Consider the following 14385-nt stretch of genomic DNA (forward strand, 5'->3'; position numbering starts at 1 on the left):
TTCGATTAATAAAGAATACAAATGAGTTATTAATAACAGTAATAATATAACAATTTTTCAATAGTATTAATTACTATTTTGTAATTTCTACTATACATTTAGCAATAAATAGTAAAAGTAATGCATTCATTGATTTTTATTAGTATTTTTTACTAATATATATTAAATATTAAATATTTTCGAGGCTCGTTTTTTCCGAGTGTACTTGCTATTAAATATTGATTTTAAACATAAAAAAGGTTATAAATATCATTTGTGGAATTTTTTTTTAAAGTAAGCATTTCAGATGATAGAGAAACATGGAATTCACTCAGCAACTAAAATGCAAAGCATCACGTTTCTATGTGTGCAAAAGATATATCGTTCGCCACAAAAAATATATGCCGTTGTGAAAAATTGTCTCACTTATATTTCATATTCCTTTTGTATAAGTATATATATATATATTTTTTCTTTTTTTTTACAAATAAAAATAATCAATTTGGTTATACTTGTGAATGCTTCGTGAGCATATTTCAATAAAAATTTTATGAAAACTCTATCACTATATGAAAGTGATTGATTTTCATATATGAATTTATTTTTTTAAAATTCATTATTGAAAACTGAGTGATTTTAGAAACATGTACATGTATGTGTTCATATATATAGATATATAATTGTATAAAAAATATATACTTATAATGAATGTATTTGCAAAACGATATAGTTGTGATTGAATGCTGGTCTGTGTCATAAATTTAGATAGTCACCAATCGCAGCAACGTGAAATATCAATCGTGATTTATTTGCTAAAGCAACGAGTAGAGGTCAATTTATCTTCTATTTTATACTCAACTATTTTTTTTTTTTTTTAATCAAAGTGTAGTTGTCGAAAACAGAGAGCTGACTTGGATGAGATAGTGAGGGTAAGCAAATTATATATTAACCTTTCGCCCGTCGCGCTATGAGGGAATCCCCGCCTTTTTTTTTAATGATAATTTTAGAAATATTAATCATTACTTTTCTAAACCGATTCAGTACTTCGTGTACTAAAACGAATTTCGACATAAAAAGTTTCTATAATTTCAGTCGCTTTATTTTTTTTTCTAAATTTATGTTAATGCGAATAAATCGTGAAATCGCGGCGACTAACGATGTTCGGCATATTCACACGGAAAAAAAAATAGGTGCTGCAACAGGATTATGTCCTGTTGCTACCACAGGATGTGTCCTGTTGCTGTAACAGGAAAATCCTGTTGCAGCACCTATTTTTTTTCTCCGTGCAGGGGGCAACCGTAACCTTTTGTTCTTTATTTCAATAAATAATTTTAAAAAATAAAACTACACTGTAAAAAGAGCGGTGTTGAAAATGGACTCGATTTGGCAATAAATTTGGTGTTAAAATGAAATAACGCCGGTGTAGGCGGTGTAATTTGGCTGTGTTGAATCGGTGGAAAAAAAATTACACGCCTAGAAATTAGAAAAAAAATAAATTTGGAAAATCCAAAAGTGCACGCCTCGAACGCTCATATTACAATAAAATTAATTATTAATGTTTTTTCTTTATTACAGAATTTTTTAATAAACATCTAGACATTCCTTATGTTTTTTTTTTTTTTTTAATTTAGTTACTTGGATAACAGTTGACAAGTTGCTTTGTCACACGATATAATAAAAAAGTGGAGCCTTATAATATCAGCAAAGTTTCATGATAATCATGCCTACTTATATTTGTGGGGGAAAAATGGCGGATTAAGCATTAGTAAACATAATCAGTTTTCAGTTTTTAATTGATAATAAATGAACGAGAAGGACTACAGTAGTAATATTTAAAAGTCTTTTATTCTACTAAAATCTGAAGCTATTGAAAACAAAATTGGACTGATTAATTGAGTTTTTCGAGAGATATCTTGCTCACACACGGGCATCCCAATTCACGTCCAACTAGTCTCATGTTAAATAATTTTTTTCTTATTATAGTGTAGCTAAATTAAATTTTTAATTAAATCCAAACTATTCTTTAGAATTTTCTCTAGACATTGGTGTACTTTTTTTCCACAGAGGTGATTTATGAAATTAGCAGAAATGATTAAAGGTAGGAAAATCCCGTTTTCACGACAAGTCGATTATAGAGCACAACCTCTCCGCTATCACGTCCGAGGCGTGCAAAATGTATTATAGATAAAAAAATATAAAAATTCAATGAATATTATCTTGAGGAAATTTCAATTTTGCTATTTAATTATTTAAATAATTATCTATTCTATTATGTTATTAAGAGAATAAGGAAAATTTTGTTCCCGCCATATCTATATGATAGAATTAGTTAATGTTATTGAAATTGGTATCATTAGATAGGTCTTGACTTGAATTTGTGCCTTTTCATACTTTGAACTCTTTTTAATTCCCGAGTATTGAGATAATTAAATTTATCTAAATCATTCGAATTACATTTAAATTACGCGAGAAAAAAGACGATCGTATTTATTTTCTTTAAATAAATTAATACTTTAATTATTCTGTCACTAAATATGACTGAATGTCACTGAATATATAGCTATTTTATTTATATCGCGTTACTTATTCCAAAATGACAGATTTTTCTACTCCCTTTTGGTATTAGGAAGCTTCTCAAAGCCAAAAAAGTGTGCATAGAAAAAAAAAGGATTCATTGACACAAAAAATCTTTAGTCGCCTAAAGAAAATTTTTACTTACCCCAATAAATTTTTTGCATTGTGAATTGAAAACAAAAATTTATTTAGAACTAGAAAAAATTACTTGGTGCAAGGAATTATTTCTTGACCAAAAAAATCTTTTCTCTCCCCAAGACAATTTTTGTATTTAATTGATAATGCATAAAATTTCTTGGTGTGAATTAAAATTTTTTGCGGCAAGAAATCTTTTTTTCTGCGTATTTTATTAATTTAGCAGTGATAATTAGGCAGTCACGTAGTTACAGGTTGCTCGTTTATATTATACATAATTTATTTAAAAATCACATAATTTTACGCCCACCATTTCAATCACTAATAATTTAATTAATTAATAATAACACTCTATCAGTAGTGATCGAGTAAGTAAAAATATTCACAAAGTAAAATATTTTCAACACCGAAAAATATTTTTTTTGGTTATTATAGAGGAAGTAATCATGAAATGAATTATAGAAAAAAAAAAAAGAATCTGAAATACCTTTGGATTTAGATCGCTACCCTGCTGCATCAGCGTTCCGATGGTGAACCAAAAACTATTTGCCAAGGAGAATTGATTCTCGACAATTTCCGTCGGGCCCGAATGGCACGGATGTGGGTTATTCCACTCGTAAGGACTAAATCGTGCGACGACGAACATTGTCACGGAGACCAAAACGTAAGCAGCGAGAACGTACAGCCAGATTTCAATCGCCAAAGGATTCATGAACGAGAACAATCGAGCTGGGTGACTCGTCGGTACCTATAATATATATCCATTATTAATACCTTACATAATTGATTTGAATGAAAATAAACTGTTTTCAAATTTCAGTAGATTATCATTTTTTTGTGAATAAAGTAAATTTTAACAGAGTTTTAATCATTAATAATTTCACGTTATCGTCATTGTTGCAGTAATATTTTAATTGAATTAGAATTGTTGATGCATTAAAGAGAAATGTTCTTGCTAACACGTTAATTAACGAGCTTAATTGCCCACGTTGAAGATTCAGTTCACATACGCCATTCGCTCAAGTATCGATCGGGTTAAAATGTTTCAGTTAACTGAAGCCAAGAGACATTTATGCTATAAAAGTTGCATTTTCACAAGTACATGTATATATTTTTATGTATTTGTTTACAATATAATTAGAAATAATCAATTCCTTAATAAAATTAATTGTAATTAATCAACTTTTTTTTATGTATCTAAAATTTAATTATATCACGGAGAAAAAAATCGGGGAGCTCGGAAAAATTATTACTTGTAAATTTTTGAGCTCGCGAGCTCTAGATGGAATGAACCGATTTGAACGTTTTTGGTGGCAATCGAAAGAGCTCAACAAGACTTAAAACTGAATACATTTTGAGGTGATTCGGGCAAGTAGTTTATAAGTTATACGCAAAAAACCGAAAACAACAAAAATTTTTAATTTTCATTCTTCGTATAACTCGTAAACTACATGACCGATCGACCCCAAAATCTAATCAATTCTAAGTTTTAGTGAGCTCTTTCGATTGCCACCAAGTACGTTTAAATCGGTTGATTCGTTCCAAAGATATCGTCGGACAAAAAAAGTTTACATACGCACACACACATACACACGGACGTCCATCCGGGAATAGTCAGAATAGCTTCCTAGGACCTCAAAAGGTCGACATCTGATGAAAACTCGATTTTCGAAAATCGGACCGAAAACAATAACTTCCCTTTTTTTGAAAATTTGCAATTTTCTTAGAGGGAAGTTAAAAATTTGATTCAAGTATTATACTAATGAAAAGTTAATTTTGTCAAAAATACTATTAGATATTCTTTTTTATCTAATGTTGCTTAGAATATTTGGGTTATTAGACTTAGACTTAGATTGGTAATCGGTAGCTGTTACCGAAAATTAATCAGTAGCAGCTACTGAAAATTAATCGGTAGCAGCCACCAAAAATTAATTGGTAGCAGCCACCGAAAATTAATTGGTAGCAGCTACCGAAAATTAATCAGTAGCAGCTACCGAAAATTAATCGGTAGCAGCCACCAAAAATTAATTGGTAGCAGCCACCGAAAATTAATTGGTAGCAGCTACCGAAAATTAATCGGTAGCAGCTACCGATTATTTCGGTAACTGTTACTGATTGTTTTTTTCCATGTAGAAATGACCTAACAAATGGTTCCAACGGAAGAAAATCATAGCGGAAAAAAATTGAGTCTATTGTATCTTTTCCTCAAAATCATTTGCCGTCACTTTTTGTAGTAAATAGTCGTTGGTCAGTTCATTCAAAATTCATTGTGAATTATGAATATTAACATCTACATGAGTTTCAAATAATTGAACTATTATTACCAACATTAGTCATGTTTCATTATGATATTGTTATTTTTTATTTTTGTAATTAATATCTTTTGTTTGTTATATGTCCATTGAACACGTGGGCAAAGCGATTTATACACTGCCATCTAATATTCAAGAGCCCATATTTTCCGACTCAAATCCCTTGTCGCTTTAAAATCCCAGACCTACCCTACGCCAAACAGGTCAATGAACAAGTCTGTATAGTACTTCCGCTCAGTATAATAGAAATAGTTAATAAATTCGTAATTCTATCAGATATTTGATACATTCTCATACCAGCCACGTGATAGAATAAAATTACCTGGTACTCAATTGCTAAATAATTAACTGATTGTAACCTTTTGCCTTTTTTTTAAAAGAACAGAAATAATCACTTGGATTTAATGTTTTTTTCTCTCAGTCAAGTGTTTAATTAATTCCATAAGGTATGATCAATTGATTTAAAGAAAGCAATCGAAATAAGTAGCTATTGTCTATATAAATAGATAGCTATTTGAAAAGTTTTACACACCTCATTCTCTATTCATTAAAATTTTTTTGTTCCAAATAAATGTATACAAGTTAACACACAATATACTCTATTAATGAATTCTGCTGATTGCTCACCGAGTTTTAAATGAGTGAATTTATGTATGTGCTTAAGTGCTTGTTTTATATGCACGCGTTAAGTGGAGTTATTTAAACTTTATTTTAAATTCATTAAACTTAACATGAAATCAGTGTTTACATAAAATTACTCTTTACAGTTATAAATAATAAATTATTAATTAAACATTGACATTGAAAGTTCTTGGGCTTATGTATGTAGTGTACATTAAATTTTAAATGTTTGTGAACTAACCAAAATCTGCTAGCATTCTAAATGATCCATATTTATTATTTTATGTCATATTTTGACGACTAAGGACATATCTTTCTTCGCAGGATTTTTTATATCAATAAATTAGTAAAATATTTTCAAATTTTACCATGGAAACTGATCGGTTTAGAAAAAGTTAAAGCCATGTAGAGAAAATTGTAGTCATTTTCGTATGGAATCATTTGATAATACTACTACTGTATATGACTATAGTCATATTAGTGAATAAGAATAAGCTTTGTATATATTATGTTGAATGACTACAAAACGACCATTTGTTATTACGTGTCATGAAGGGAAATTACGTAAAATTAGTGTTTTTAGTTTAACTTTTTTGTTAGTTTTATAAATTTATTCGGCCCTGAAGTTCGAACTCCCTATGGGTTGTAATGTACAACACACATAATATATAGTATAGTAAACAATGTGACCGTAAAACAAGTTAATAGCATATATAATAAAACAAAAATTTAATTATTTGGATAGGACTTATGATACAACTTTCGAAAAATTTGCCAAAATACAGTCCGCGTCACTTGGATAGCCTCACCTATTTTTTTCAATATCTGATTCTTAATCAAATTTTTTCGTCCTTCCGCAAATCATAAAAGTAATAGTTACATCCATCAGGCCCATCTAAATTAAATTTTATTTCATCTGAAAAAATTACTTGTAGCCATTTATCTATCCAACTCATATGTTCTTTTACAAATAAAAGTCGTGCTGATGTGTGTTTTTGATTCAAAGCTGATTTTTTCTTCAATTTCATTCTCTTTAGATGCTTTGCCCGTCTTATCACTCTTGTTACAGTTGAAATAGATGCTGCTGTTCCAACTTCTGCCGCTATTTGCCTCACAGTCTTAATGGAATTAGATCCCGCGCGAATTATCATTCGACGTTCCCTTGGCATTGTTGCGAATTTCGTTCGACCTTTATAATTTTTTCCGTAGTTTTCATTGTTTTTCACGAAATTATTAATAACTTTAGCACTTCTATTCACTCTTCTAGCGATTTCATGATGAGAAAAAATTTTGATTAAGTAAAAAATTAATTTTATTAATTTCTTCAATACTTAACATTTTATTGCGCCCCATTTTATACAGTAACCAATTTTGGTGTTTTAAATCGATTTTAATTTATTCACCGCGCTATAAAATTACAACATAATAATACGAAAATGAAACGTATTAGTTCCTTTGCGCAATAAATTTGACTGAGGCTATCCATGTGACGAACTGCCGACCAGTGGCATGTTCCCCTCATGATATCCTCGCTTTGTTTCTCGAACACTATCAACATATCTTGTTCCGTCTTAAATAAGTAATATAAAATATACAGATAATTTGATAAATCAGCTAGCTAAGAATCAGTTATTGAAAAAAATAGGTTTCCAAGTATTAATGCAAAAAATTTTTTGCGCCAGGAAATCCTTTTTTTCTATGTACGCATGTACTCTGTCAAACAACGCGTCGTGTCACATGAATTGCGTTCCCAATTTCCAACGGTTTGCAATTAAATTTCACTGTAAATTCAGGTGTGCTATGCTTCCATTTAAAAGCGTTGCAGTCTCATTCCCCACATTAAGGTATGTTGATTTTACTGGACCCTTATGGAAAAATTAACACTTCAAAGTGCGTGATAAATGACTACCATGCTTTTAAACGTGAAATAACAAGCTGATCCAAACTGCCGATTCCCAGTGAATTCGTACCGCCGTTCTTTGGAGAAGGCCTTTATTAAGCTTAAAATAAGCATAATTAGACGGTTATTACAGAGTGCTCACCATTTGAAATAATGTATTTACTTTCAAAAAACGAACTTTTATATGCAGGGAAAGTCACTAATCAATATTTGTTATTTAATTTGCTTATTCTAACCTTTTCATGGTTATAAAAATTTAAAAAGATATTTTTTCGCGCTGAAAAAAAACAACTTTTATAAAAGTACTATTTTCTTGAATGTAAATAAATAAAAACTGTTTTGTTAACTACAAAAAAGCGTTTCGTGGCTCAAGTAAAATTTTGCATTATCAAAAAAAAAAAAAAAGTTAAAATTTCGTAGAAGCAGAAAAAAATTTTTGGCTCAATAATTGTACGTCTCAACGCGAAGCGTTTGAGTAGTGCTTTACTCTCACCCTCTTAAAGTCAAGCAATTATCTCGGCTTAAATTGCTTTTATCCGATCTTTTTTGCACTTTGAATATTAAATGAGTTGATAAATATCAACAATGACACTTTTTTATGACAGTAGATACATTAAAAAACACTATTTTTGCTAGATAGTATAAAAAAAACCGTTTTGAAAAAATATTTCGGTGGACGTGGGGTTGTCTGTATGTGCGGATGATGTATGTGGTCACGATAACGCCCGAAAAAGTTCACTTTTTGAGTCAATTTTTTTTTCATTCGCTTCAGTATCATTCTGAGTAATAGCCTATTTAAAATGACCGTCTAATTCAATGTAATTTAATTAAAAAATGAATAAATTCACTGACAGTGAACAGTCTTTCTTGTGTATCTATATATGAATAGTTCAATCTTTGGCCACACATGGGCGCTTCCGATCATTTAAGTTTTATCTTATTTCATTTTACACAAATTCTAAACATTTTAGTCATTAAAAATACAAAAAAAATCACAATATTAATTTACAAACAAACTTAAGAAATTTTTTTTTCAGTAAAATTTGTTACACGCAGGGGCATAAAAAAAAATACCTGGTATAGAGAATGTTATTATTTTTTTAGTTTGTTCGCTGGAACGTGGAGGGGCGCTTAAGTCGCGGTAAAATAAATACTATTCGCGGGAGAATTTGAAACAACTTTTTCTTTTATTTTATTTTATTTAATACTTTTCCGGAGTATTTATATATACTTAAATAATGAGTATCTGATTAATGATTATTTTTGTCATCAAATAAGCGTTGAGACGTACACTTTTGGATTTTCCAAACTTTTTTTCGTTTTCAATAAATTCAAAATTTGATTTTTATATTGAAATAAGAAACCAATAATCGGATTTCAGGAAATACCTGATGTTACTTTTTTTAAATATTTACTGAGATAAAAATTTTTGAAAATTTATTGCACACGTACGCGATTTTTATAAACATCGAAAATTATTTTTTGTCGAAGAAAATTTAAACTAGTCATAGAATAGTAATAAAATAAATATGTATTCGTGTTATCTATAGCGATTTTAATAGCAACTATTAAATTCTAAGTTTATTTGGAAATTTCATATTAAAATGCGCGACGTTTACTCAAGAGGTCCGTAATTGCTTGCCCTAATAGTACAGTCTGGTATTCTGCCTGTGCGATTAAAACTCCACAGACATTTACATTTTGTTCTGAAAATCTTCTTTTTCTTTCATTTTTAAACATATATATATATTAAATTTTTTATTTTGTTTTATCTGAATCTTACCTTAAAGAGTATGGAGATTCCGAGGTTCATAAATGGCTTCGTAAAGTCGATTACACTCTCTCTTGCATAATTTATAGTCATTGACCCTACTGCTAAATCAGCCTTCTGTAAAAATTAATTTTATTTTAATTTAATTATGCTAAATTATATAATCAATAAAACTATTCTTTTATATTATTTTTAAACATTGACTTTAAAGAAAAAATAATAGAAATTAAAATAATTTTAATTATTACAATAAATGAAATTTGGTATAAAATAAAATATTTTTTGCATAATTTTGTGCTGGGTTTTTATTAACATTTACACAAAAACTAATCTGGACTCTAATGCATATTCTATATAAGCATATGTGCAATTACTTAAATAAGCCAAGTATTTTTTATTTATAACAATAAATTAATTTCAATTATAAAATAATAATAATTTTAATAATAATAATAATAATAATAATAATAATAATAATAATAATAATAATAATAATAATAATAATAATAATATAAAAACACTGTAAAAAATCCGGAGTGAAATTAAATCCGAATTCACTCCGGATTCACTCCGCCACTCGGAGTTCCGGAGTTTTAAAAAAAATCACTCCGCATGCGGAGTGAATTGGGAGTTTTTTTTTAGCGGAGTGATCTCGGAGTGATGCGGATTTTATTTCACTCCGAGTTCACTCCGGTCCGGAGTTTTAACATTTAAATTAATTTATATTAAATTGTTAAACAGCGTGTGTGTGCGAGTGAGAGTGTCTGTGTGTGCGCGTGTCTGAGGATGTGTGTGCGTGCGTGAGTGCGCGTGTGCCCAAATGAGTGCGTACGTGTGTTCGGGTGTGTGCGTGCGTGTGTTTGGGTGTGTGTGTATGAGTGTTCGGGTGTGTGTGCGTGTGTATGTGCGTATCGGTTGATCGGTACTGTAATACGCGAATTTTTATTACGATTTTGCTTAGTGGAGTTATATTTTATTAATAACATTCTTAAAACTCCCCTCCGGAGTGAAATTCACTCCGGAAGGATTAAATTAAAAAAAATTATTCACTCCGGATATTATTCACATTCACTCCACGAATTTTTTACCGTGTAATAATAATTATATTAATAATAATAATAATAATAATAATAATAATAATAATAATAATAATAATAATAATAATAATAATAATAATAATAATAATAATAATAATAATAATAATAATAATAATAATAATAATAATAATAATAATAATAATAATAATAATAATAATAATAATGACAATAATAATAATAAAACCTGTATATCTTTGTCAATTGAATTATCCAAGGCTTAAGATTTAAAAAAAATAATTTTATCATCTACAAAAAAAATGCCGAGTGTAATTTTTTAAGCTCATAAAATACGAGGTTTAATATTTTTTGTTTTGTTTTTCTATCTGTATTTTTATTTTTATGTAAGAAAATCCGCTTAAAGTTTTATCAGTTGCATTTTATAGTGCCTTTGGAAAATTTTCGTGGTTATTTGATTCAACATGAATTTATATAAAAAGACTTATCCATCATAAAAATACTGCCAGAGCAACAAATTTATTTTATCAACGATTTTTCATTCTTACACACTACATCCTGAACATAATTAATGATCATCCAACAAAATTAATATAAACGTCAGTAGTTCTCAACATTGAGGTATTTTGTAACAACAGCGCAGATTTTTATTTGCTTTCGTATCATGTGTATACGGATGAATGAAGGATAAAATGGCTAAAAAAAGTGTTCATCCTGTTGTAGTAGTAGTGGTAGTAGAAGTAAAAATAGAAGTAGTAGTAGTAGTAGTAGTAGTATAGTAAAAAAATTGATTTAAACTGGTGAACGTCAATTCGTTAGATAAAATATTCACTCACGCGAGAGCGACAGAGATAATTGGTTGAAGGGTGTACAAAGTGAATTATCGATTAATAATTACCATTAATAATTTTAACTTCCTTCCCTAAAAGTTTGAATTGAAAAAAAAAAATAAAAATAAAACAAAAAAAAATTATTGACTTCAGTTAGTTAAAAAATTCATAATTCAAAAAGTTGATTTTACGCTCAGAGAGAAGTCAAAAACATATTTTTAATTATATATTCAAGCTTTAGTAAGAAAACGAAAAGTTTTGAAGCTGACCCGCAGGGTTAACTATTTTTTTTATACCTCCGAGCTTTGAAAAAAATGTAATTAGCAAACTTTATTTTTTTATAATTATTTTTGGTTAAATAATATTTTCACGGCAAAAAAAAATTTAATCAAGAATTTAAATATTTTAAAGATTAAATATAAATCAGTGAACTATTTTTTAATTAAAAAAAAAGAAGTATTCGATCTTGCGAATTCATGAAGAAATAAAAATAGAATGAAGCATTACATTTTTTTTTTACTTGTCTATTACCTTTTACTACTTTTCTTCTACTCGTTAGTTTTCGCTTTCGTTTGCTTTCTCTAATTACAAGTTGGCAACTTGATTGCCCAGCATTGAGAAATTATTTCCTCAGTTCACAACCATACTCGAACAAAAGTCTCCGTAACGACAATGTGCTTGAGTAATTCAAAATTTTTTTTACTCTACAGTAATTAATCAACTATATAAGTATTAAAAATTTAAAGAAAAATCGTGAAAACGGTTCATCCTGCGGGTTGCCCTAAAACTTTTCACTTTTTTTTAGCTCCAGTACGAAAAAATTGTTGTTAATACATTTTCAGGCTTTTCAAAATCAAAAATACACTTGACTACTTTTTTTTAGCTCTTCTACCTCCAAAAAAAAATTATGTCCTGAGTAGATAAGCAGGGGGGCTTTCACTGGAGTTGTAGGGATCTGCAATATCATTGTTAATAAGTTGGGGGTCGGTGATCTTTTTTACCGACAGCCAAGAGGGGGCGCTAGTTGTATGTGGATATAGGGGGCGCTTATTGCATTTAAATCCACAAAAAATGCAACCAGTGCCCTCTATATCCACAAAAAGACGACAAGCGCCCTCTATATCCACAAAAATGAACTTAGATCCCCCTACTCCAAATACCATGTCCCCCTTCACGCCCCATATCCCCTTCCCAGGCCCCTAAAAACGAAACAAGCGCCTTCTATATCCACATACAACTAGCGCCCCCTGCCGGCCGTCGGTAAAGAAGATTACCAATCCCCCACTTAATCAAAATGATATTGCAGATCCCTACAGCTGCAGTGAAAGCACCTCTGCTTATCTACTCTGGTAGGGATCTGCAATATTCTTGTGAATAAGTGGGGGGTTGGTAATCTTATTTACCGACGGCCAAGAGCGGGTGCTAGTTGTATGTGGATATAGAGGGCGCTTGTTGCATTTAAATTCACGAAAAATGCAACAAACGCCCTCTATATCCACAAAAAGACGACAAGCGCCCTCTTTATCCACAAAAATAAACTTATATCCCCCTACTCCAAATACCATGTCCCCTTACACGCTCCATATGCCCTTTCCAGGCCCTCAAAAATGAAACAAGCGCCCTCTATACCCACATACAAATAGCGCCCCCCTGCCGGCCGTCGGTAAAGAAGATTACCGACCTCCCCACTTAATGAAAATGATATTGCAGATCCCTATAGCTGCAGTGACAGCACCCCTGATGATCTACTCTTTCTTTGAAATTTTTCAACTTTCTGAGCGGGAAGCTGAAAACTATGTTACGAAAAATTTCAAATATATACAAAATATATTCATAGAATCTTATTTTTAAGGCAACGCAAGTTGCGAAAACACATTAATAATTTATCCTATCGAAAAAGAGAAGTGAAAACAGTGTGATCTTAGGTCGTATCAGTCATTTTGGTATTTGGGTACGAACCAATTCACTGGCGTTAGTTAAACCCACCCTTTCATATGATGTCGTACCGCACCATTTCCGCGTTTCACTCGAGATTCATTTGCAATGCAAAAGCACTGGCGTTCTCGCTTGCGTCGTTCCCGTTGTGTTCACTGTTGGTGAAGTACAGTGTGGATCGGTTCGACAACCTATCTGAAATTCGAATCGACGGAAGCTCTCGTTCGCGCTACGGGACCACGACTTTATACATTATGAATTATGATGGTCTAACCCGGAAACAATAGACATGCTGGTTTGTAAAAAAAATAATAATAAAGAATACATTTTTTTCAATAAAAATTTCGTTTTTTTAAATTCTCCAATATTTCTACTAAATCAACAAAAATGATTTATTACCGTATTTATTATATAATATAAATAATTCAATTCTTCAATAAAAACAAAAACAAAAAATTGCTTACGCTGGATCGTTCATTTAATATTTTTTTGTTGATTTTCATTTAAATATTTAGGGGAGATTCGGGTAAAAAAAAATACTATTACACAAAGAGAATACTTTTTTTTATATGGTTCAAAAATGGTCAGTAACGATTTTTAAAAAAGGAAAATCTCGGTCTGCCCGAATAGTGGCCAGTTATAGATTTTTAACAAAAAGAATTTTCTTTTGTCTCTAGTATTTGTTTTCCCTTTGAAAACTGAAGAAAAGTTGACTCTAAGGTAAAAGAGATCATTAATAAAAAGAGAATAATTTTTGCGCAAACTAAAAACTTATAGAAATTTTTTAGAAATAATAAAAAGGATCTCAGGTAATTGGGAAAAAAAGCCAACGATCACAATTATTGTATTTTTTTAAATATTTTTATACTAGACAACACTTACACGAAATAACGCTTTGGGCTTTTTGGTATTAGTCGACTCAGGCAGGTAATTTTTGACTCTAATCCCAAATTAGTCGCTAAGTGTAAATTAGGGTGGTTCAAAAAAATTTTTTCTGAGTTTCGTGTGAAAATTTGCAAGTGGAAGTCATTTTCACAATTTTCTCCAAAAATCAGGTCGATAAAAAATTTTTAAGAGGTCGCGCACAAATTAAGAAAATTAAAAAAAAATCGAAATTAGGTTTTTTTAAAAAATTTTTTCTTTTTCGTAGCAGCACTAGTTTTTATATGTAAGATCAATAGTATGCTGAAAAATTCAACTCAAAATATAAATTTTCAAGTCTTAATCCAGAATTTTGAACATTTCTAAAGATACGTAAGCTATCGGATGTATTGGC

The 14385-nt window shown here is 30.1% G+C and overlaps 1 protein-coding gene across 7 annotated transcripts in view; it reads right to left on the reverse strand.

The window, feature by feature from the left end:
- Positions 1-14385, reverse strand: part of LOC130676748 (glutamate receptor ionotropic, kainate 2-like) — a 277423-nt gene that overhangs the window by 9146 nt on the left and 253892 nt on the right. For all 7 annotated transcript variants that reach the window (XM_057483233.1, XM_057483230.1, XM_057483228.1 and 4 more), the window contains 2 exons: positions 9305-9409; positions 3176-3436 (listed from right to left, as the gene is read on the reverse strand). In XM_057483233.1, the coding sequence (XP_057339216.1) occupies positions 3176-3436; positions 9305-9409 (366 nt within the window). The remainder of the gene's footprint in view (positions 1-3175; positions 3437-9304; positions 9410-14385) is intronic.

This window comes from Microplitis mediator, chromosome 10 (genome assembly GCF_029852145.1).
Source record: "Microplitis mediator isolate UGA2020A chromosome 10, iyMicMedi2.1, whole genome shotgun sequence".
Classification (NCBI taxonomy): Eukaryota; Metazoa; Arthropoda; class Insecta; order Hymenoptera; family Braconidae; genus Microplitis; species Microplitis mediator.